This window comes from Artibeus jamaicensis, unplaced genomic scaffold (assembly GCF_021234435.1).
Source record: "Artibeus jamaicensis isolate MK-2021 breed Jamaican fruit bat unplaced genomic scaffold, CSHL_Jam_final contig_1127, whole genome shotgun sequence".
Lineage (NCBI taxonomy): Eukaryota > Metazoa > Chordata > Mammalia > Chiroptera > Phyllostomidae > Artibeus > Artibeus jamaicensis.
The window spans coordinates 3,421,605-3,446,227 of NW_026521219.1; the positions used below are offsets into that span (position 1 = coordinate 3,421,605).

A 24,623-nucleotide genomic window follows, 5' to 3' on the forward strand; every position below is an offset into this window, starting at 1 on the left:
CAAATTTCTCTTAAGGAAAAGAACTGCACATTTCTAGATTTCATTCATTAAAAACATTTTAAGTTTCCTAAATGCAACCGCAGACAAGCTAAGGGATTTTTATAAAGTATGACAGTAATTACCTTCAAGTGTCATTCCTTCTCCCAAAAGGGCATCTCCAGCCCCAGATGCATACAAGGCCGTCACAGACAAGGTGTATCGTGTCCCTTCATTCAGTCGTCTCAGCACGGCATTGGTTGTGTCTCCCTTCACAGTGACCTCTTGAGTTTCACCTCCTGCCACTGGGGTGTACGTGACGAGATACTGTTTCACTTTTCCTGGTGCCGCACTCCAAGATAATTTCATAGTTGATGTGGTAGGGTCAGAAACTCTTAAGTCTCTTGGGTTCCCTCTAACTTCATTAAAAAAAATCAAAAGTCATTATTAATAAAATGACTTGAAAAACCTTTTGTTACTTTACATGCATGTGTATGTGAAATTAAATTTATGTCCTGGGTGAGAATTTGGAAATTTTGACTGTTGACTAGCTGACAGAGTTCAAGTACTTCCAAACTAGGCTCTACATGGTAGAGGCAACAAAGCAAAAGACATCGAATTCCCCTTCTGTGTTTACACAGTGAAAATCTTTCATGTGTGGACTCCATCATGCAAAAAACTACAAGGTTATCTCTAAAAGTGGAACAAAGCACTATGAAATATATATATACATATATATATTTTTTAATATCACAATGTTTTCAACTCCTCTAATAAATCTTCAATAAAAAAGGGTTCATTGGCATAATACTCTAAATATCTAAATGTAATGGACAGGAAAATACACTAATGTGATAAAAATGATAAATGATAAAAATAATGCTGTTCCCAAAATAATACATAAGAGAGGAAACAGCCCAAATGAGGTCTGGCCTTGGGGGAAACTCAGGGGCTGCCCATCCCTTTGCTGCTGTGTTCAGCATTGCATGGCTTGACTGGCAGAGTGGCTGCAATGCCTCTGAAGGGTGTCAAGGCACCCAACTCTGTGACACTCTCCACAGGGCACACAACAGCCAGCCACTTTTACTCCAGAAATCAGAAAGATAAGAAGTCGCTGGGTCTTTTTATGAGACCAGCACAAAGAGCCCTAGATCCCCAGAGAAAGAGGAAAAAGGAAGAAAGCAGGTGGAAAGACAGAGGTTTGCGCAGGAAAGGCTCATTAGCTCTATTGCAGCTTGGACGGCTATTCCCTGTGAATGTCTGCACAAGGACGCCAGTCCCCAAACTTAGATACACTGCTATTAGCAATCTGAGTCTGAGTTATTATATAGTTGTCTTAGCCTTGATTTCCTTGTAAAACTGGAATAATAATAACAATAACTTCATAGACTCTATCAAGGGTTAAATGAGATAATATATGGAAATCTCTGACATAAATAGGTGCTCAATTACTGTTCATTATTACAAATATGTTGTTAATATTATTGTTATATTTTAAAACTTTAAAAATAGGGAGGAAAATTAAAATTATGAATGCCTTAATTTTTCGCAATGAATAACATTAATAACAATTGGCCACAAATATCAGCATCTATACCATTTAAGTTGGTATTTTGAAATCTTCCTGAAGAAGTAATACATAATCTGTTTCAATGGTGCATAGCAATTTGATTTTTAATCCCTAGCCATCCTTAAATTTATGTTAAAATATTTAATAATATTTTAATGGAATATTTAGACCATCCTATAGCATTCAAGTTCTATTGACACAAATAAATACTGTAAGTCAAAAATTTCCATAACTCAAGTTTAAAAGTAGTACAGTCTAAAATACTCAGGTAATTGAGACCAAGTGTCTCAGGGCTGGTAGCATCTGGAGCATTGTCCAAAGTCTCTCCTGCAGTCTAAGATTTTAGTTGTTACCATATGGTTGGCATATTTCTCTACCTTCTTCAGTGGCTGCATTTCCAGTCAGTGGAGAACCAGGTCCTGAGAAATATTCAGGAATTACAGAGACTTCATATTTTGTGTCTGGAGTCAGGTTCTCCAAGGTTCTTCTCCTTTGGTTGGCTGGAGTGGTAACTTCTTTGCTTTCTCCACCAGCAACTGGTCTATATATAATTCGGTACCTTAAAACTCTCCCTGGAGCTTGAGTCCAGGTAATTTTAAAGCTGTCTGTAGTCTCATCTGTCACTTTTAGGTTTCGAGGCGCTCCTTTCACTGAAATTTTAAAAAAAGTTGACTCATTTTATATGAAAAATACAAAGCTACCTTTTGATCACTAAATTATACCATTGCCCTAAACAAACCCATATACAGTTTTTTGACAAACATTCTGGTTACTGCATTCATTTAGCCAGACACTCACTAGACTCTGAAACAGCAAACAAATGTGATATCCAGAAACAGAGTAGGTGCTGTTAACTTTCTAATCAAATAAAGAGGCATATATAATAGTAAATTTTTAGAGTCATAAATATTCTACTAAATGATAAATTCCTATTGACATAAAATTCAAAAATAAACATTTTGTTTCATCAAATGTAAGTAACCAAGGCTTTCACTCTCACGAGATTTTCTCAGGAAAGTAGAAAATGACACCTAACACCCAGGTCTACCACCCTTACCCATCTGAATAAACTGTTTCTTCTGGTCAGCCCCATAACTAACTTGTTACCTGTACAGTCATTTGACTTGGAGAGTAATGACACCATTCATGTGTTGGACCTAACTCATTATCGGTACTTAAGGAATGCTAGTTAGATCTAAATCTTGAGGTTCATTTGCAATGTGGGTAATATCCACAGATTTTGATTAAACACAAATGAAAACACCATTTGGCTTTGGGTTAGTAAACATGTTTAAATGACCCATTTGTTTAGTAGGGAAGCTGTCCACATGGACAACACATTCAGGAAATGAACTACAAGTTATCTTCTCAATCCACTGGGGTGAAAACACTGTGCAACATGCCTGCATGCACCTCGCACGCAATCACACCTTCACCTAAACACCCAGCACACCAAGGAGAAAGAAATTATCTTTCTCAAGAAAAGAAAGAAATGGCTGTTGACACCCTTACACCCATGATTCATTTTTTATAACAAAGCAAAAGGCTAAATTAGTCCTCCTGAATGAGGCAATAAATTGATGGGTTTGAATACTGGCCTGAAGCTTAATAGATATGTAATTCTGAGCCTCAGATTACCCCACAGTAAAAATGTGAGTACTTAATGGGATTATTGAAATGATTAAATGAGATAATCCATAGAAATCAATTATCGTAGTTTCTGACATCTGTCAGGAGCTCAATCATTGGTAGTTTAATAAGGGTATTGCATCAGAAATTTCCTTATTGACTAAAGAAATTCAAATCTCAGATTTCACTACAGACCAACAGAACTGGAAAGGCATTAGCAAATTCTGTTGTGGTAGCCCAATGATCAAAACCCAGAGTATACATGAATGTAATCACTTCTACTCGAAAAACTTTTAGACTAAAATTTCCTCTTGAGGCATAGTCCCATCCCTAGGCCAAAGTGCTCAAGAACAAGGGCCAGGTTCATGAAGAGGTAAGGTGGACATCACAGAGGAATCATGAGAGAGTCACAAATATCTAAGGGTGGACTTGTAAGTCATACAATCACAAAAATCATAATAAGACACCTTAGGCTATTTAGTGCATTTGCTGGGCTTTGGGTAGAAATATACCTAAACCATGCACAAAAGAAAACATCAATTTTATTTGAAAAATCTTTCAGGGAAAAATATTCTCTAGCTGTTATCAGCAATGCATGTCAAAATGTGCCTTCCCCATCAGCAGATACTTCTTTGTAACCATCTTGAAACTCCTCACTGTGCTCTTTCAGCCTCTTCTCTTATCCCCAATAAAAACAGAGAAGAACAATCAATATCTCATTCACTATATTTATCTGGAAAAGTAATGGCCTGGTCTTAGTCTTCCTAACCAGGTTCATTGATATCTTTTAAACATCAAATGTAATGAATCAGAAAGTATTCAATTCTACCTAGAAAAGAGAACACATCTAAACAAACACTGCCTAAAATATCTGATAAAATGTGTATGTTCGTGCTCTCAGCAGCATTATTTACAATAGCTAAAAGGTGAAAGCAACCCCAGTATCTGTGTGTGTGAATGAATAAACAAAACCCGATCTATACATCCAGTAAAGTACCATTCAGCCGTAGAAGAAAGGATGTTCTGACACAAACTACCACACGGGTGACCCTTGAGGACATGATGCTAAGTGAAATAAGCCAGTCATAAAAGGACAAATGTTGTATGATTCTACTCATATGAGGTATGTAAAGTAGTCAAATCCATAGAAAGTAAAATAGTGGTGTCCCCTGAAGGGGAAATAGGGATTTATTGTTTAATGGATACGGAGCTTCAGTTGTGCAAGATAAAAAACATTCTGGATATGGACGTGGTGATGGTGGCACAACATAAATGCTACTGAATGTACACTTAAAGGTTAAAAGGGTAAACCTTATGTTATATACACTTCACCACAATTAAAAAAGAAAACATTAGGTAATACATATTTGTCATCAGACCCACAGACAGAGTAAGGCAGTTTCAGAAGTAATTGAGCATGAAACTTGAAATGTGGGACAGAAAATGCTGTAATTATTAACAGTTCTCTGTGTCTAGTAACCTCAAATTCACCAAAGTAAGTCTAGGGCTTTTTACTTAAAAGGGTTTTTTTTTTCTCCTTTTAAGAAGATTTATGAATAGCTGTATTTTAAAGATACTGAATCTTACAAAGGCATTCACAATTCTGAACTATAAGCAGACGGTTATTTCAAATGGTAACCTTGTTCTACAATGAATTGCTAGTTTGGGGAAAACAGTGGCGGAAACCCCGTCCCACCTTCTTCGGTGCTCTCCTCTCCAGTTAGGGGAATGCTGAAGCCATCTTCATACTCCGCAGTCACGTTGACCAAGTACAGGGTCTCCGGCTTCAGGTTGTTGAGGACGACGCTGGTGCTTGATGCTGGCTCCACCACTGTGACCTCGTCATCCCCGGTGGCTTCTTTGTAGGTGATGTGGTAGGAAAAAACATTTTCTCCAGCGGGTGACCAGTTAGTTTTAAAACTGTAAGAAGTCACCTTAGAAAAGCTAAGATCCTTTGGAGGTACATAAGCTAATTTAAAAAAAAAAAAGAAGGACACAGCTTAAAATGTGTAAACTTACAAAGCAAAACTAGACTTAATGACTACATATTCCTGAAGTGGCTCAGAGCCATTTGGGAGAGTGGTCGCTGAGACCAGTGTAGTGAGGAGAGATACCCACACGTGAGCACAGAGAGAAGACCTCACACAGCCCTACAAGGAGGTGCTCATCATGTGTCTTGACCATTCATAATACTAAGTTATATGGCTTAAATGACTAATTAAAATTGAACTGGAATCTTGAGCTTCTTAAGACAAAGCTGTAGTGCAATGGTTCTGCCCACAGTTGGGATTTTAGATAGTAAAAGACCTATAATAAACCATGAAAATGCTCCCATTCATCCCTGGCAATCACATATTAATCTTTGGTAATAAACACTTTATTTCAATGTAATAACTCAGGAATTTTTCCCAATGAAAGAACATTCAATAAACTAAAACATAGGAAGAGGCAATGTTTAAGGCACTCAGCCTGTCTTCAAAGGACATACAAAGAAATGGAGAGACAAGAGAATGTAAAGTCATCAACAAAACAAAGCAGTACATAGGAATGTCAAGAGACTGAAAGTGATGTTATAGCACAAGAACAAGTAAGAAAGGCTTGATGAAAGATGTATAACTGAAGGCTGAAAAAAAGGAACTTGGACATAGGAAAACAAGAGGGACAAGGAAGCCCAGATGCAAGAAAGGATGCCCAAAATTGTCCAGGAAAGGGAATGCATAAAATAATTCAAAGGTCCAGGACTATAGTCTAGTTGTCCTTGATTCAGAGGACACAGCATCCAGCACATTGTAAACATTCAATGAATTGGATGTGATAAATGGGTCTGACAAAGCTGGTTCCTAGCCCTGACTGAACATCTAGGATCAGAAACATCTCATGACTCTATAAAGCAAAAATGTCTAGGAGAAAGTCACATCTCAAAGTTAAATAAACTAACTTTAACAGTTTTCAGTAACATAGGAAATTTACTTTTTCCCGTATATAAAAAGAATTCAAGAACCATATTATCTACAATTTTAAAATAAAAAACTCTTTGTTCACAATGAGATAACTTTTACTCTACAGAGACTACTAACCTTTTTTCTTTATAGCTGCCAATTCTTGCTCAATTCTAAGACAGATAGACTGTGTGAGTTCAAAAGATATCCTCTGAAAAGCATCAAAATCTTCCACTGTGAACACATGGGTCTCGGCAGGAGGAGAGGCAATAGCTTCTAATTCTGAGCGAACGGCATCTTTCACACCAACTGCAAAGATTTCAACATCTGAATTCCTTAGTTTTACAGCAGGATCTCTAAAAGCATCTGAAGATTTGCCATCAGTAATAAGGATCATGACCTTTGGTACATTGCTTCTTGAACCCTTGCTAGGCAAAAATATCTTCTCTCTGACATAAGTCATTGCTTTCCCAGTGTTTGTAGATCCTCCTCTGTAGGGGAAGGTGTTTATTGCTTCAATTATATCTTCAACTTTGGTGAATCTTTCCAAAGTGAACTCAGTATGCGGATCCCGGCTGTACTGGACAAGACTTATCTGTACTCTATTTGGTGAAATCTCAAAACTTTTTACGAGAACTTCCAAAAAGGCTCTCACTTTAACAAAGTTGGCAATCCCGATGCTATACGAACCATCAACTAAAAACACAATATCGGCTTTTATATCCACACCACGTGAACATTCTGTAAAAAGAAAGAAAGCCAAATAAAATTCAACAAATATAAATTAATCATGAAAATATAGCTATATATTGCAAATACTTTGATTTAAATTAAATCTGAATCAGTAAGACATACTATCAAATTAGACTTCACATATTCCAAACCCAATAATCACCTATTAACTTACCCACTTGAACTTTCATTGGCTGAGTCTTCTCCATGATTGAAACGGGTTCACTGGATGTCAGTCCCTTCATGGCAGAAACACTGATCTGGTATTCTGTGTCTGCTGAGAGGTCACGAACACTAAGCATGGTCGTCTGAGGCCCTACACTCAGAGCATGCTGGCGGCTTCCAGTGGTCATGGGTATGAGGAGGACTTTATATCCAGTCACTTGGCTAGGAGATGGGGTCCAACTTAGCTTAATGTATTTTGATGAAACTTCTGTTGCAACCAAATCTGAGGGAGGTTCAATAACTAAAAAGTAACAAGCAAAACAGTGATTACAAAACAGTGGGATGCAACCCTATTAATTAGGTCTGTAGGTTTTGACCTTTATTCTCCTCATTTAAATTAATCACAAATGTATCCAGAAGCATTACCCAACCCCAGCCTTCCATGTCTACCTGTACCCAGCAAATCAAGAGAGAATTGGTGCCAGATTTTTAGCCAGGAAGCTAGGATGTGTAGAGAAAAAAGAAAACTCTTGGAAGAAATTAATGATAAGATATCTTATGCCTGATCCTTCCCTGGGACCAAGATTTCCATTTACTCATTGTCTTTATTCTCAGTATTGATGATATTTGTTAAATCAATGACTTAATTCTTCAGAAATTTTTCCTCTTTGGTATTATTATAAGATAAAAATATAATATTTAAAAAGATACTTTATAGTATTTCAAGAAAGGTAAAGAGTTCACCAAGTCCAAAATGACAGGTTTCTATCATTTTAGGCAGTTTCATTTCCACTTACTTCAAGGTAAAAATAATAGTTCAACAATGTTCATAATGCCACCAACAAGAGGTGGTGAAACAGCGGTTTACAACATACATGCTAACAAATACTGAAATCTAAAAAATTTCTATCCTTACTCAATGTAGAACACAGCCACGTACTTAAACCAAAACATAAAGTACTTTAAGATATTTCAGACCAAATCTTCAACATTTCACATTTGTCCATGAAATCAACTTCCCAGAAGATATAATTCTAATTGTTACATCAGCCTGCAAGAAGTAGATGATAAACAAATCCAAGGTGACTCACCATCTCCTCAAAAAGGCAATCAGATAGTACGTGTAAAAGTATGGTGTCTGAAGAAGAAAGAGATTGTGGGACAGAAGCGATGAATGTGCCAGCCAGAAGGCTGGCCAAAACTCGAGCAATTCAGAGACCGCACAGGGAATAGAAGTTGCAGGCAAACGCCAGCAAGGACAGAAGACGGAGAACAGCACCTGAGTTACATACAGCCTGCACCCCGAACGGGGGAACAGCAACAGCGGTAGAACAGAAGTCTGGCCTCCCCGGTATGTGCATCCCAGTGAAGTGGAAGGGGAGTTAGGATGCTTCAAAGATTAAGTGAAGAGAGGTTTACTAGAGAAAAATGGGTTGGAGGATGGATTTTGTACTAACACCAATCAAAAAAGTCAGACATTAGGCAGTTAAAGCAAAGAAAAAGATTCAGAGCCCATGAAGTAATGAGAAGGAGCTCAGAAAGAGTTACAGCCAATGTACACTGCCAAAATACTTGGGATTTGGAGATTAAAAGTTTATGTAACTAAAGATGTAGCTATTTCAAACTCATCTCTAATCACTTGTCAGTTCTCAGGCTAATAGGGGAACAATTATGGAAATTGTGACTTTTTAACACCTGAAAGGATGGCTATGAAATATCATCTCTTTCTTCCATATATTCAGAAGCAATAATGTATAAAAATGAAAATATTTTCCAGCTATAAAAGGATCAGAATGACTGATTTTGAAATTCTTAAGGCTTTGAAAACATGATGCAGAATATGATGATGGAAAACTCATTTCCTTCCCCATTTAATAAAACACTGCTGCTAGTATTTACATTGCAGAATGCTAAAATTAGTGTCTTCCCCAAATTGTCAATGTTTCAATCAGAGTGTAAGATAATTAAACCTGAATTGCATAATTATGGACCCTCAATATGTACAAAATGATCTTAGAGAAGAAAAACAAGTCAAACTTGTCCAAAAAAGATTTTTAAGAGCTTTACAATAATAGAAATATTTTATCATTTAATGTTCCACTGAGAAGGAAAGAAACAGTACAAATGATGTCAATAAGCTGCGTAACTAACAAACTATACGAGTTGAGGACACGGAGAATCACTGCAGGATGTAGGTGAGTGAGTGCATCTCCTCCTGGACACCTGTAAAGCTACAGATGCTATCAAATAATGGAGAGGGCTAGCACACGGAACATACAACGGTCCACTCACCTTCCTCTCCACTAACCAATTCACCGAGTTGCTCATCCACACCTGAGCACACCTGGGAGATGATCTCGTTCTGAATATCCACAATAGCATCAAAGTTGGCCACGTTGAAAACATGGTTTAGTGAAGGTGTGGAGGCAATCTGTTTGAGTTCTTTTGCATCTGCAGCTTTAATGCCTTAAAAACAAAATGAAGAGGATTTAGTAAAAATGAGAAGGGTGCTGACCTGGGGAAGATCTTCATTTTCTCAGTCTTTCACAAGGGAAGACATTTTCAAATCCTTATTTAGTAAGAAACCAGAATTGCTTTGCTTCATAATGAAAGTGTAGCTGTTCAAATGACAAAGGCATTTTATAATTTCACCTAAAGCCGCCAGCCAAAGATGAAAACAAATGGTCAGGAAAACAGACTGGACCCTCCTGCTGACCACACCATCATTTGTCCCTGCCATCTGTAAAGATAATACTTTCCTCTTCCAGAGTCTAAATGAGCTGGATGGAGCCCTCTGAATTCTTCAAGTATTACACAACGTAGGAAATATAAAAAACACTTAATGATAATACAAGGAGGATCTTTATTAGAATCACTGGCCCAGCATTCTTTGAAGAGCAGAAGGCTGGCAAAGAAGGTGAATACCCCCGCACTTAATGCATATGCTGAGGGAGTTACCTGAGAGAAACAGACAAGCCGAATTTTTACTGAAGGATGATGTGGCTTAATACTACACTACGCAATGCAGTAACACTTTTAACAGCATCCTTCCCTGAGAAGTCAACTCTTCGTTCCTAAGCATTAAGTATTGAAAAGTTCTAAAATAAAAACAACAAAACTTGACCTACCCAAAGAGAAAATTTCAACACCAATACTGCGAAGCTCTCTCGCCGGAACCTCCACTTCATCCTGGGATTTGCCGTCCGTAATAATAATTGCCACTTTAGGAAAGCCAGTTCTTGCTCCGGCAGATTCCGTGAAAGTATTTTTAATTAAGTAATCAATGGCATCCCCTGAAATGAAAAGAAGTATTACATTCATTCACCCTGCATTACACAATTTTGCCAAAGTCAAAAGCTTTGATTAATCTCAAAATTATTTAACATATGATACTTGTGCAATGCTTCCTTTCTTTCACAAATGGGATTTTTCTTTTATTTTCAACAACAACACAATTTGTAAAACGTACCTGTCATTGTGTTGCCACCTTTGTATGGGATTTTTTTAATTGCAGCAAGAAGCTCATCCCTTTGGTAGTACTGGTTTAAGTTAAATTCCGTCCTGGTATCAGAGCTGTACTGAATGACTCCAACCCTTGTCTTCTCTTCCCCAATGTCAAAAGCAGACACAAGAGCCACAATAAAGTCTAAAATGTACTTGAAATTATTTCTTCCCACACTCCATGAGCCATCCACAAGGAACACTAAATCAGTCCAGGCACTGACAGAGCATTCTGAAATACATTTGAGATATTTTTAAATGATGCATTATTAAATTTACCTGTCACTGAAGGAAGACAAACTAACACTGCAAAAATATTGGCTCCTTAAATCATTTTGATCATTAGAACATATTCATCGGTCTTCACCCACAACTGGCACGCACAGAACAATATAAAATTTTATTAGCGTCTATGGAAACAGTTTCAGTGTCTTCATGAAAATGCATTTATGAAACCACAGTCTTTAAATTTCTAAGTAAGACATGCAAGAAGAGAAATAGATGTACGGCCTACTTTCCAAGAGCATGTGACCCAAGTATTCATGCTCTCAACCTATTTTTATGGATTGTATCCTCAGTCCTCTTTTCTCCAAGTAAAAATTATATGAAGTATCTGGGAGAGGTAAAAAGGAAATGTAAGCAGTGTTTTTACCTCTTGGTATTCAGCAATAAACAAATACAAAGCAAATGCTGTACCATTCAAGCAAATTCGGCTGAGCTGAAGAAATGAGCAAATTTGTTAACGTTCTCCTTCATTTTTCAATATACTTGTCTAAAGTTTGCAGTGATTAGTCTAGAGGATTAATGAATTCTAACAAAGTAAAAACAAGCACAAATATGATGTAAGATAGCCAGAATATCTTGTTGTCTTAATTATCAATATATTTCAATTTGATGACAAAAACCTACTTCTACTAAACAAAGAGGGGGGAAAAACATTTTAATTTAAAAGGCAAAGTAAAAATGCACATGGTATCCTTAAATTACTAAAATGCAATGACTTGCTTTTACAACTCTCTGTGGTCAGGACAACAGGTTGGTTTTCATGAAAATTTATATTTGTAAGGCAACACTGAGTGAATTTTTCTGAAAATGTTTTTGTCCTTGTGGTCGGTGGATGATGATGATGATGATGATGATGATAATAATAATAATAATAATAATAATAATAATAATAATAATAAAGTATTTGCCTGGTAAGAGGAGGAAAGGGTCCTGGAAATTTTTGCAAACAAAATAAAAGTTACATGCCCCAAAATTTTTTGCATGCTATTTAATGGGCCAATTTAAGTATATTGAAAAGTCAATATTTGTCATAATGCTTTGATCTAAGATAAATATTGGTGGTTTAGGAAAAATATTATCATTGTAACTGCATATTTCATTTTGGTTTATTAGACATCAGAAAGAATGATAAACAGTGATCCAGAATGAAAAATTCCAGATATTGAAAAATTCCGGATGCTTTGTGTTCACAATCTTTTTATTGTCATCCTAGGTCATAAATCCAACTTCTTCAAGGTAATAAAATTAGAGTCCAAGAAACCCCTTAAGGGTCTATCCTAGTAAATCAGACAAAGCAGTATAAGGCAAAAGGAGGCTAGAAAATGCAAAACCTAGAGTAAATAAAGTTGCTTTCATTTGATTACAAATGTACCCACTTACCAATTATGTCTTATGAGGTTCTGGAAAAGGCTACAACTGCCATCAACCAAGGTCATGTAAATACCTTAGATAGGAACATAAGATATACACAGACCTGGAAATACACATTTTCATGGCAACCGAATTGCTTGTAACACTGTGGGAGCATCTTCCTTCTGTTCCAGCCTCATATTTCTCATCCATCCCTAAGCTACCACCTATTTCTATCAGTTCGTCTTTGAGATATGACTTAAGTCCAGTGATGAGGCTTATTTTTCACCTACTGCCAAAATCCTGCAGGAAAATTTGGACACCCACAAATTCAAAGCATTTCTAGTAAAAATAATACTTAGTAAACAGAGTGAAAAATTGGCCAGAAAGTCAAAACACAGATATTGTAACTGCTTAGTCATACATTACTATTACATTGTACTTCTAGATAAAGCTTATAGAAAATAACAAAGAAGCACCACCAGACTATGTATATATTTGAAATATCTTTTTTTAAAGATTTTATTGATTTATTTTTAGAGAGAGGGAAACCGAGAGAGAAAGAGAGGGAGAGAAACATCAATGTGTGAGAGAAACTTTGGTTGCTTTTCACACAGTCCCAACTGGGGACCTGGTTCGCGCAACCCAGGCATGAGCCCGGACTGGGAATCAAACCAGTGAAATTTCAGTTCACAGTCTATTGAGCCACACCATCCAGGGCTGAAACATCTTCATGTTACCCTCATGACTTTTACAAATGTAAGCAAAAATATTAAAGGAAATACTTACTTTGTGCCTCTGTTTTTCCAGGTTTCTTCTCCCCTGGCTTCGTCGGACCACCTGTTTGAACTGAGTCAAAGCCTGATTATTACAGAAGGAAATGAACCCATACAAATACTTCCTAAAAATAAAATAAATGCATTGTCATTCAAATGTATGGTCCATGACTAGCTGTTAATAGAATACAGCCAAATATGCATTTACTTGCAACAAAATTATTTTTAGTGAGTTTTAGCTATATTTCAAAAAGACATTAATGTTGTTGCCTGGCAAACTGTAATGTTTTTAATAGTTTTCATTCATAACATTCCTGATGATTCCAGAGGCCAGGGTTATAAATCAGGAATGAATTATTCACATCCAGTAATAACTAGGATCATAAAAATGACTGTTCTAAGAAGAATAGTTAATGCTGATATAAATGAACTCTGCAAGGTAACAAATTAAATGTGAAAGCTGGAGAAATCTTCTGCAAAATGAACTAAAAGAATAAAAGTACTTTATATGTGTGCTTACTTGTGAGTTGGCCTATAACTGGTACACTTTCTTCTACTTCGTCATATGAAGTGATTGTCACCACATACTCTATTTCAGGTATAAGGTCTGACAGTAAAGTTTCAGTGGTACTAGCTGCCAGGGTGAATTCTTTAGTGGGCCCATCTGGAAATATAGAAAGGAAAATATGAATGTAACAAAACTTGTTATGTACAATACAATAGGATGTAATTCCCACATACACTCAAAATCTGAACAATTCAATATATACTAGTTCTCAGAAGATCCAAACATTGTGTTTTTCTGTCCTTCATAACCAAAACCTTGAATTCTAGAAATTCAATGAATAGACTAGCATTGCCTTTACTTGTTATGAGGATATTCAATATTTGTTTGAAGACTCAAGGATTCCTCTAGATAAAAGATACACCAGAATAGCAAACCAAAAATCTCTTATTGTTTTGGAAGACGAATAATAAATAACAAATTTTTTATAAATGAGATATAAAGTAGGAAATAATTTTAATATTAAATTATGCATTGGAGGAGAGCAGAGAAAATCAGCTCTAGGGAAATTAACCCCATAGGCTACTATTAACCTTTACTGGGAAACAGTCAGTGTGGAAGCAAAGAGCTTCCACACCCAAACAGGTGCACACCTTACTGGGCGGCCACACGCCTCCACATCAACTCAGTAGCAAATGTTTCCAGGCACAGGGTACCTGATGTTTACTTACCTATCAATAATTTATATACTTCCCTCTAGTTTGTGTTAAATTTCAGATTAATCATGAAACACAATAGTTTCTAAGGACTAAGTGCTTGTTAAGATTTTTAATTAGATTAAATTTTCATTGAAATACAAATAATCCAAAAAGGTAACAGATGTAATAGGACTCTGAGAAATGCTCCTGGATTATATGTAAAACATTGCAGAACCAACCAGGGCCCCCAAGATACCAGGGCCCTGCTGTGCCGGGTGGTCCCTGTACTAGCTTGGGGAATATAGGAGTCAGTGGTTTACAACATCTGGAAACTGAATAGATCCCTTTCAACTGTTTTTCTCCTTTGAATGAATGAATTCACTGACTGCAAACATATTGGAGAGAAATTATTCAAACAAGAAAAAGCAAATTAAAAAAAGTTTTTTAAAGATTTTATTTACTAATATTTAGAGAGAGGACCAGGGAGAGAAAAACAGAGGGAGAGAAACATCAGTATGTGGTTGCCTCTCATGTGCCCCTCACTGGGAACCTGGCCCACAACCCAGGCATGTGCCCTGACTGGGAATCAAACTGGTAACCCTTCGTTTTTTAGGCCAGTGTTCAGGACACTTAGCCACACCAGCCAGGGAAGAAAAAGTAAATTTTGACCCTTTTTTATGTCCTCAGATCATATTTTAAAAGTAGTTTCCCCATTCCCTAGTAAATCAGTGATTTAAAGCGTGGGTATCTTTAAAAGCCGTAAGTAAACATAGCGCTGGTGATAAGTTACGCTGATGTAATTCATCTCTACCGCCAGCCTATCAAGTCTTCTTCCAACCACTCGGTCAGTGTGAGTGGAAATGATTATTTTCCCATTACATGTCAGAACTAAAGTTAATCAGCAGAGATTGGTTCTCCACACTTGGGCAATATAATAAACATTAAATATTGCTCTTAAGAGCAATCAGAGCAATTTTTTTCAGAATCATAGCCTGGGATCTACAGAATCTACATAACTAAAGTATCTTTCATCATAGTAGCTTGCCATTATCCCAGAAAAAAATGTTTCCTGAGTACTGAAGTGTGTAAGACACTGGGCAAAGTATAACAACTCACTTCATCACTCGATACTTTACATGCTGGAAATATTAGTAATTCAAGAAGATTATCAAGAAGTGAAAAAATCAAATATTACCAGCAATATCTGATCAGGTACCAAAAAAGTCCATTTTTAATAACAGCTTAACAGCAAACCATGTTAATCAACCTCAACACTATAAAAATACGACAGTGGGTACTATGCTGAAAATCTGGAGACTTGAATCCCACCAAATATCTGGTGGCACCGGCTAAATCTCTCAGGCTTTCTAAATATCAGATTCCTTATACAAAATGAAAGGTGGGGAGAAGAGTGGATTGTACCATCTTTGGTGCTCCTAAGAGCAAAACTTACCTGTTGTAGGGTCCACTGTTATTCTGTAGCCCACGATTGGATCAGTTGGTCTCGCCCATGACATGTGAACAGTATTTTCATCTATAATTTTAAAATTCAAGTCTGAAGGTGGGTCAACTGCAAAAAAGAGAGTTGATATCAGTCACACTTTCCAATTTCAGAAAATGGTCAATTTAGTTAATAAGAATTGTGTTGAGCAAAGCTTACTAAATTGTCTTTGCATAAATTTGTTTCCAACAAATATAAAAGATATCTTGTTGGATAAGAATAAAATTAAAAGCTGACAAGATATGACAAAACATCACAGAGTATACATATTATAGAAGACAGCACAAAACACTTTTGATTCTTGAGTTGCTAGGTCATCCAAGAATGGCCAGCAAAATCAAGCATAATAGAAACATATCTGGATACAAGTACATACAAGTACAATGAGATCACATGTAATAATCACGTATGCAAACAATTCACAGAACAATTAAAAGAATTTCAATACATGCTGAGTGCATTTGGAATAAGCATGCCATATCACAACCTGCTTACAATCATAGTTCATTTAGAACATTGACATAATACTTTTTTTTTCCATTATGTGGAAAAGAATCAATGATGTTTTTGGTTCATTCTCTGCATTGAAGTCTTGCTATTAATTTTTGTTGGGTAAATCTCAATCTGTGGCAGAGATGAAACTGTATTTTAATGAAAAGAAATAATCATGGGAAATTTAGCACTGCTATGTTTCACAAAAATGTATACATATAATGTATATTCATAGTCATATAAACAAATATTCAAATAATAAGAGATGTTCATAATTTATAAATGTATAGAGTAATGTACAGCTGTTTATAAAATGAATATTCCACCTGTTTACACCTATTGCTGTATGTTTGCAAGGTGTAAACCAACACTGTTCTTTTCCTTTGCAGCAGGTATACTCCATACTAGAAATGGCATTTTAAGTTAAAATGCCAGTATGGTCCTCTACAAAACAATGGTTAATTATGGAAAGACAACATCAATGTATATTTATGGACATTTATTTACAGAACTTAAAGAAAACAGCGAAGAAGAATCAGCAATCTGGAGACATGACTGTGCATAAAAACTTGGAGAAGTCAATGAAAGGAATAACTGGAAAGTACAGAGAGAGTTTACATACAAAACCGTACAGCATCATGCACGTGTCAATAAAATGTTGACTTGTTTTTAGTTTCCCACAATGAACAAAAGCCTCCATGTACAATAATCATTACACAAAGACGTTTCAGAAATATTTTATAATGATATCCTCCCTGCAATGTTCATGCCTCATCATGCAGCATTGGACTGACTCACTGTCAGTGCATGGTCAGTGCATTACAAATTATTGCTCTGGAAGCGGGTCAACAAAGGAAGAAGACTTTCAGCCGCAGTCTTCTTAAAGTGTTTAAGTCTGACAGTGTTTAATTCCTTGTGAGTCAGAATTTTTCAGAGATTAAAATCTCTTTGTAGGTTTTCACAGAGGTCAATTGAAATACAGCCGTAGCTTTGAGACATGGGTCATAGAATTTAACTGGGGTTAGGGATTTATGTAATATTAATATGTTTAAATGGAAATAAAATAAAGCAAACATTTGCTTTAACACACTGCTGCTCACAATTGCAGGAGATGGCTTTTTATTTTTATTGGATATGCTAGTAATGGAACGAATGTTATTTTCCTACTATCCATACACAGGCAGTGAGATTAGACTATTAATCTACATGCATGGTTTAATTATTCAACATTCTGCTGTCTGACCACACTGCAAGGTTCAGCTGTCATCATCACTTAGTATAACAAGCATGCAACAAATGTTAATAGGAAAATGGCTATTAAGAATATCATTATAAAATATTGTTCCAGTAGCAATGGCTCAGGACAAATTTAATGCAAAGGCAGACACAACTGGCCTGAGCATGCTTTAAAAAAACCAGTACATGGAAAAACAGTACCACCAACCTTGTAAGGAAATTGACCTGAAGCGGCAGACATTAGGTTAAAACTGCTGGAGGGCAGCAGCGGCCCACCTTGTTGGTTTCCAAATGACCAGGATTCCAGAAAAACTGAAAAATTGACTGTTGGGAAAAGTCTTTAACATTTCAGAGGAATTGAACGTGTGCACAGAAACTCAGATGCGGTACTTGGGAATCGAAAGCAGGAAAGAACGGCCGACCGGCGTGTGTACAACAGACAACCCACTCTGCCTTCCTTCCTCCCCATTTATCACACGCAAAACCTTTCAGGATTGCCATGCAGTTCACACATTTTTGGTTTGTTTCGTGAAAAGAAAAGATAGCAAAATGGGTGTGAGTATGGACTGCCACCAATTTGAATCAATGCAAAATATATTTTCAATAATTTTGAAATTGTTTTCTTTTCCATAAAAATAACTCACAACTGCCCTTACATCATCACAAGCAGCATTCTGTGTTCCTAAACCACTTTACAATTGTTTCTTTTTTCTCCTCATAACAATCCAGTATAGCAGGTGTTCATAGATGGGTCAGTGAAATTCAGAGGGGTTCATATCCCAGTTTAATAGATGGGTCGGTGAAATTCAGAGGGGTTACCACAGTGAGTAAACAGCAAAACTTTGATCCCTTGGTGTGACTCAGCATATACCATTTCCTTAGATACTGACTTAAACAGAAAGAATCAGAAATATTTGAGTAAAAGAAAGGACCCATGGACATGGACAGCAGTGTGGGGAATGCAAGGGGGAGAGGGTATAAGGGGACTAAATGGTAATGGGAAAAAGTACAATAAAAATTAACTTAAAAACATAAAAACAGTATTTACACTTAGTTAACTATTAATATACATATATATATTTCTCTCTACTCTATAAAAACACGGTATTTGATGCCTGTTCAATAATAAATATATGATACTTAGATATCTCCAAATCAGATACAGATAGCATTTGGCAAATGCTATCTGTACACACTTGTTCGATTGATTTTAAAACTAAAGTGTCTACCCTGACATATAAATGTTAAGAAACAAAATTCTTACATAATGGCACTCAAAAGGAAGAAACATCCAAGAATGTATAAACTGTGCAGAGATGGATGGATGGGTGGAAAGATGAACAGGTGACAGGAGAATAGTCTGATAAGCTTTGATAAGTATATAAAATGTGTTAAAGATAAAGAAAAACTGAGAACATACTATAAAAATACAACCTTGATAAACTGGTAAGAATTGTAGTCTAATCTTTGGGAAAATAACACTAAAAATAATGCTACCCTAATGGTAAATAACTTTAGAAGTGTGCAGAGAGTGATTTTACTATATTCAAAAGGCATTAGTTTAAATTTTCCATCCAAAGCTAGTATAAATTTAATAAACTTTGCCATAATATAGATGTTAATTTCATCTGTATTTCTAAGACTCCAAAAATAACCAGTTGAAAACTTAATACTTCAGACAAATGATGAATCATTTGCACACATTATACAATGTGTTCCCCCATTAAACTGACGGTGTTGACCAATTTTTGAACAAGAAGGAGGCACAGTATGGGCAGATCAGCACCACATCAGGCCTGGAAGACCCGGGTCTTGTCTGTTTAAGCCCTGTCCCTGGGTAACCATGTTAGTTTACAGAATCATTCAGCCTCTCTGCTCCTCATTTTCTCAGGTGGAAGAGAAGAGAATTAGAGTAGATGATCTATGAGCTCTCTTCTATCTGAAATTTCTGATATAAGTTTGACATAGAATTATAGAAATAAATATTAATTAGCCTTTTAACCTAAACACAGGGTAATAAAGCATATAGCCTCAACTCCCTGATGAACTGATGATATGCAATTGTTCATTTTATTTGACAACTCTAGGTCACTCAGAGCACTGAGAAAGCGACAAGGTTAATAAAGTCTTTGTTGCTCCTAAAAATTACAAATTCTAAAGGCAAAAAAAATCACTCTCACCCTTATTTCTATAGGACAAACTAATGTGCTTGGGGAAAATAAAGTCCCTTGTATAAGAAGGTAGAAGAAAAACAGGACAAAGACAAGACCACTTACTAAAAAAGAGAAATGCCAACAGTGAATGCCAAACTTTTAAAAATAATGTCAAAAAAGTATTGGGTTTTCAGCATATAAAAATATTAAGTTAACAGACATTTGTTGGAAAAATGCTAGGAATACAAGAGTGCAAGTATGAACTGCAAAAGGGAAAGAAAAATAACTATGGCTACTTTAGAACTAAAATTAAATTGACATAGCAGGGAACAGGCATGTGAATTAGAATTTTGAAATGTCCCCAATAGACATATTTCAAAGAACTTTTGTGTCCAGCTCACTATCCCCAGAAAGGCCTTGGCCACAAAGTTTGCCCTCCCAGGCTCTGGGACCAGTGGTTGAAGTTAACACAGAGGATGTGCTGTCCAGTACAGGGGCTGCCTGCCAGGTGTGGCTACCAAGCACTCGAACGGGGGACACTCCACAATGAAATGTACTGCAGGTGTAAAATGGACACTTAACTTCAGTGATTAGCACAAAAAATGTGAAGTATTTCACTAATAACTTATATATTGATTACATGCTGAAATGATATGGTGATATTATTAGGATACACTGCATTAAATATATTATTAAGAATTAGGATCTCCTGTTTCTTTTCCCTTTTTGAATGTGACAACCAAAAAACTTTAAGTACATGTGTGGCTTTCATTGGTGGCTCACAATATATGACAGTTCCAAACTGGGGAATAAAGTCCAAGAAATGAATCCTATGAAAATTTAATTATTAAATGTGGATGTGAGGGGATTAGAGACCAGAAAAGACACAGCTTATGAAGCAAAAGGAAGAGCGATACCATGTGGAAATAAATACAAATTAAAAAGACAACATGTGAGAAATATGGAAATAATCAGTAATAGACACACTAAAGTGTTCTTTTTAACTGCACTTGGCTAACCAGCCATTATCCAATTCAGAATTGATTTTTTTCCACTTACATCATTTCCAACCCAATTCTTTTCCTAAGAATTCTCAAGTCTTTCCGATTTTCAAATAACTATTTTCTTAATGAGCAGTAACTAGGCCACTTCAGCGAATTATCTAAAAATATCTTTAGCAGGGCTTCCAGGGTTGCTCAAATAAAATTCCTTCCTAACAATGACACAGAAAGAAGCATAAAAGGCAACCTCTTCTGAACATTACTTCACAAAGGCCACTCTGAAAAGCCTCCCCATTCACAAAAATATTCATCAGATAAGAGAAGCCAGCAAGTTCCTGTCACTTTTTTAACCATGCCATGCATTTTGGAAACTCTCTGTATTCCTCAATCTGGATTTTTTTTGTACCTGCAATCCTAAAGTAGAAAATCCAACACAGTAGGAAGTTTTTTGGAAATCTCAGTGTTGCCATGAGACGCCTCTACTTTCCCACGACCTCTGAAAAAGCAGAAGCCGCCCCGGAACTCCCACAACTGTCCCACGGAGAAGTATTTCTTTTTTTCCCTTAACTCCACCAAGGGCATTTCTTTATTGAAAAAAAAATTAAGATGTTTTTTATGGTATCACTCCATTACTTTGCAGAACAAAACATCTAGTTTGTCAGCTCTCCAATGATAAATGAGGGCATACAGAAGCCCCCATTTGGTTAATATATAGAAATGGTGTGTTTAGCAAATACTGAGAAATTACGGCATGAAGGACACACCAGAAAAAGAAGTTAGGTTGTAAATCTATCCAAAGTCCTTCGTTTTCCAGGGGGGTCAGGCCTACCCACCTCCTAGCCCCTAACCACTCCGCACTCAGGTCTGATGCTGGAAGGATGGTGGGGGGAGGGGGGAGGGGGGAACAGGTGCGTCTGGTCTGGAGCCCGCTCGCTTCTGGAGTTGGGAACTTTGGCCCAGACCCAACCTATCTGAGCCGGGGGCTGAGCCGGGGCCACCGCCCTCCGAATCCCACGGACCAAACAGAAACAGCAGCAACTTTGGACCCTGCGAACAAACCACGGGTCACGGATCTACCTGCCACCTATTCCCTGGGCCTTATTGGCTTCTACCTTATTCGTCTGCTTCGTCCGCCTGTCCGACTGAGCTCCCCACAAAACACACAGACGCGCAGAGCCCGCGCTGTTGGAGTCTTTTATTGTGTGTCCTCACGGAGGTCGCAGCCCCAAGCCAGGTGGTTACCAGCTCCTGGAGCGAGCGAGCCCGCCGGCGCACCAGGGTTCCTGGGTAGCACCCGCAGGTGTCTTCTTTGTAGAGGTGGCAGCAGCCGTGGCCCCTTCCCGGACAGCAGGTCCTCTTGAAGGCAGCAGGGTAGGTGGCAGTGTGGACAGCACACCGCAGAGACAAGCGCAAGGAGACCGACCACACAGCACTGTACGGAACGGATTAAGCAGAATACGAAAGAGCTGGACCGGAGAGCTGGGAAACGGACAAACCTCAGTAGAAGGGGGAGTTTCTCTGAAGGAGAGAAACCCCTAGAGAAAAGAGGAAGTGCGAGGAAACAGAGGGAGCGCAGAAGGAAGATTCCCTTCTTTTTCCTTTTCTATAATTCGACATTGTCACTGGGGGAGGGGAAGGAAGAGTCTTTTACCTTCTGCCTTAGTGAAGGACAGGAGCAGGGCCCCGCCCAGGATGGCAAGCGCTGTGGGAAGCCTGGTCCTCATGTTTGGCCTGGGCCAGCGAAGTCACAGCCACATGAAGGGATCTGCGGGAGGAAGCAGTGGCCGCATCAGAACCGGGCCTGAGCAGGCCTGGAACCGGGTCAGAACTGGAGCCAGGCCCTGGGCCAGTGCCCTAGCATATCTGCCTTAATAATCAACAGGGCCAAGCCCAGCATATAATGGGCTTATTATGGAGCAGTGGAAGTCAAGTTCATCTACAGCAGTTTAATCATGGCACTAAGAGAGAGTTCAAGTTTAAAGTGGGTCCTGTTTTCCTGGAGGCTGATCTTGCTTAGCATCCAGGGTGAAGGATTTACCAGGCCCCACATGACTTCATCCTGCCTGGGTGATGGCTAATTCAGAGGTCATTTTATCTCTGACTCAACTAAATGTCTCTTCCAGCTGGGGATTTTATTTGGCCGGCCACTTTTTCCTAGCTGCTGAACTCTTTAGGTAACTGTACTTTAGTGGTCTGGGGGTAATTTGGAAAAGTATAATAAACCTCTTTTACTCTTTTTTCTTCATTTTGCTCTGCCTACAAATATGCAGCTCTTTAGGTCTGAAATGGATTATACAGAAATATGTAAGGCCCAGCTGAAACCTGACGCTCCTGCTAGCTGTGTTGTCCTCACATCTGATAAATCCTTTACCCAGAATTAGGGGGAAAAAAACAACTCTAAAATACATAATAAAAAGGGGACAAGCAATAGAAGAGACAACACTTTCTTGTCTGTTTCCCAAAGATATTTTTATGACAATGTTCAGTAATTATCCTTTTACTTAACTTTTCACTTATCCCAGAAGGTTACAGATATATGTGCTCCAGAGAAGAATATATGTCCCATTCTGATTTTTCCTGACTGTAACTAAATTTTTAATTCCTGAAAGACAAAGAGCCTTATTTATCTTTTGTGGTTCCTAGCACATAGTAGGTGCTTAATCCATGTGGGCAGAAGGGAATTTTCTAAAACATTCTAAGGTCCAATCCAGAGACAAAAGCTGCTAGCAATGAAGTGGGAAGGTGCCAAGAGGTAAAATATAAAAAGAGTTGACTCCAGGGTACATAAATTATTGTAAGTCAACAGACTAGGCCTCCCGAAAAACAGAGTCATGCTTGGGAATCCGAAAATGAGCCAAAGGTCTAGCCCTCTTTGAGAAAAGAACCTTACAAGCTCCAACCAGGTCTTTCCAAATTATTGGCACGATGTGTTAGGGCAGCTTTCCTCGGCCTGAGTGTAAATTGCATTTTAAATGTCTGGTAAGCAGGCGTGCCAAATTTGCCCTGAGCTCTTTTTTATGAAGCCAAAATTAAAATTTTGGCGCTGCCCTGGAGATCCAAGGGCTCTAGCAATTTCTTTCTTCCTAATTAACAACTGTTTGACATTTCTAACCCTCTTCTACATCAGCGAAAAGCAAGAAGTGAGACTGGCCCATTGTTCCCGTAATCTGGCCTTTACTTTGCTATAATAATTTCCAACTCAGTTGGCAGTCGTGCTCGCGAAAAGTTAAACGCTGACGATCTGCTCACCGAAAAGGTTGTGCAGATATTTTTTTAAAACCGCTAGTCTCCAGGAAAGGAAAAAAAAAATAAAAAAGCCTGGTAGCGGAGGCGCTTTTGCCTGGGTCTGGACCGCCACCTATCGGCTGCCAGATTCAGTGGCAAGAATGAATCATGTTGCGGCCGGGTATCTGAACATACACTGAGTTCAGCCAGCCAGCAGAGAATTCCGTCTTAATGTTTTTTTTTTTTTTCTTTTTCAAGTTTTATCTCCTTTTAGCCAAACGTTCATCTGAATGCTTAGCAAAACTTCATTGAGCAATCTCAGACATAAATGTCTGAAAACAGCTGCCCCTACGTGGCAGCGAGGATTTCCTCACTTCACCTTCATGAATGAAAATGAGTCAGTTGCTGGGGGAAGGGGGTTAGTCTTAAGGGATAAGTCTCCTCCTGCCAACTTGCCCCCTTCCCACCCCGTTGGAAGAGGCCAATTCCTTAATTTACAGTTTAAAAGGGAATTACACCTCCCCCCAAACTCACGGGGGTGCCTCTAAGTCCTTTGCTTGACACCCATCTACCTACCTCCTCTACCGACCCCGACCTTGACTTTGGTTAGCGAAGGGCGAGTTTAGCGCTCATCGTCTCTCTCGCCCCCTCCTACCCTCAGCGAACCAGCGAACTTTAGAAGGTCCAGGCTGAGGTGAGGTGCAGGGGGCACTGGAAAGCCCCGACGGTCATCACAGGGTCCCTGAGGATGCTGGGTTTCAAGTCTTGTTCTGCTTCCTGGCTGCAGGTCTTTCATCCCTAAACGAACCTGGCGTCCACGCTCTCCTATCCCTACATTCTCTGGGATTTGGGATGGAAACTACCTAAGAGGTGCCCCCGACCCCGAGTA

At 38.0% G+C, this 24,623-nt stretch overlaps 1 protein-coding gene across 3 annotated transcripts in view; it reads right to left on the reverse strand.

The window, feature by feature from the left end:
- Positions 1-24,623, reverse strand: part of COL12A1 (collagen type XII alpha 1 chain) — a 116,029-nt gene that overhangs the window by 90,368 nt on the left and 1,038 nt on the right. For all 3 annotated transcript variants that reach the window (XM_053664059.1, XM_053664063.1, XM_053664067.1), the window contains exons 2-13: positions 22,161-22,274; positions 15,580-15,696; positions 13,444-13,587; positions 12,937-12,996; positions 10,481-10,744; positions 10,140-10,304; positions 9,304-9,477; positions 7,022-7,312; positions 6,253-6,855; positions 4,872-5,144; positions 1,924-2,196; positions 123-395 (exon numbers count right to left, since the gene is read on the reverse strand). In XM_053664059.1, coding sequence (XP_053520034.1) covers positions 123-395; positions 1,924-2,196; positions 4,872-5,144; positions 6,253-6,855; positions 7,022-7,312; positions 9,304-9,477; positions 10,140-10,304; positions 10,481-10,744; positions 12,937-12,996; positions 13,444-13,587; positions 15,580-15,696; positions 22,161-22,233 — 2,710 coding nt within the window. In that variant the 5' untranslated portion in view covers positions 22,234-22,274. The remainder of the gene's footprint in view (positions 1-122; positions 396-1,923; positions 2,197-4,871; positions 5,145-6,252; positions 6,856-7,021; positions 7,313-9,303; positions 9,478-10,139; positions 10,305-10,480; positions 10,745-12,936; positions 12,997-13,443; positions 13,588-15,579; positions 15,697-22,160; positions 22,275-24,623) is intronic.